Source organism: Penaeus monodon, chromosome 19 (genome assembly GCF_015228065.2).
Source record: "Penaeus monodon isolate SGIC_2016 chromosome 19, NSTDA_Pmon_1, whole genome shotgun sequence".
Lineage (NCBI taxonomy): Eukaryota > Metazoa > Arthropoda > Malacostraca > Decapoda > Penaeidae > Penaeus > Penaeus monodon.
Genome location: NC_051404.1, coordinates 1,894,933 through 1,895,320, shown reverse-complemented (window position 1 = coordinate 1,895,320; position 388 = coordinate 1,894,933). Strand labels below are relative to the sequence as shown.

Here is a 388-nt window from a genome sequence, read left to right as displayed (position 1 = left end):
TAGAACTTTTTCTTCGAAAACAATTCTAGTGTTCCTTCGCGATGCATACAATAGTACAGTATCACTAAACAAAAATAACTCTCAACGAAACACACGTGTTCACAGTTGCACGCCTATTGACCACTCAGAACACTTACCAGAGCCCTCATGACTGTAGCGAATGTGAATCGACTTGCTTGGCTGAGGGACACACTCGTCTTTTATAGCGTAGAGCCCTTGACGTCACAAGTAAGGGGCGTGACGTCACAAGTCCCGCCCTAAAACGGCCTTCCAACTCCTTTAACAACTACCTTGGACTTGCGCGAGCCGACGAGTAGTCAAAGGGCAGAAGCAGATGGAACAAGAGGCAAAGAGATCCTATTAGTATGACTCTGTCTCCTTTTTACAC

The 388-nt window shown here is 45.9% G+C and overlaps 1 protein-coding gene across 1 annotated transcript in view; it reads right to left on the bottom strand.

Annotated features, from left to right (window-relative positions):
* Positions 1 to 250, bottom strand: part of LOC119584958 — a gene marked incomplete in the record, with an annotated part of 1,329 nt that extends 1,079 nt beyond the window's left edge. The window contains 1 exon segment of the mRNA XM_037933555.1: positions 138 to 250. Coding sequence (XP_037789483.1) covers positions 138 to 149 — 12 coding nt within the window.
* Positions 251 to 388: the final 138 nt, after the last annotated feature.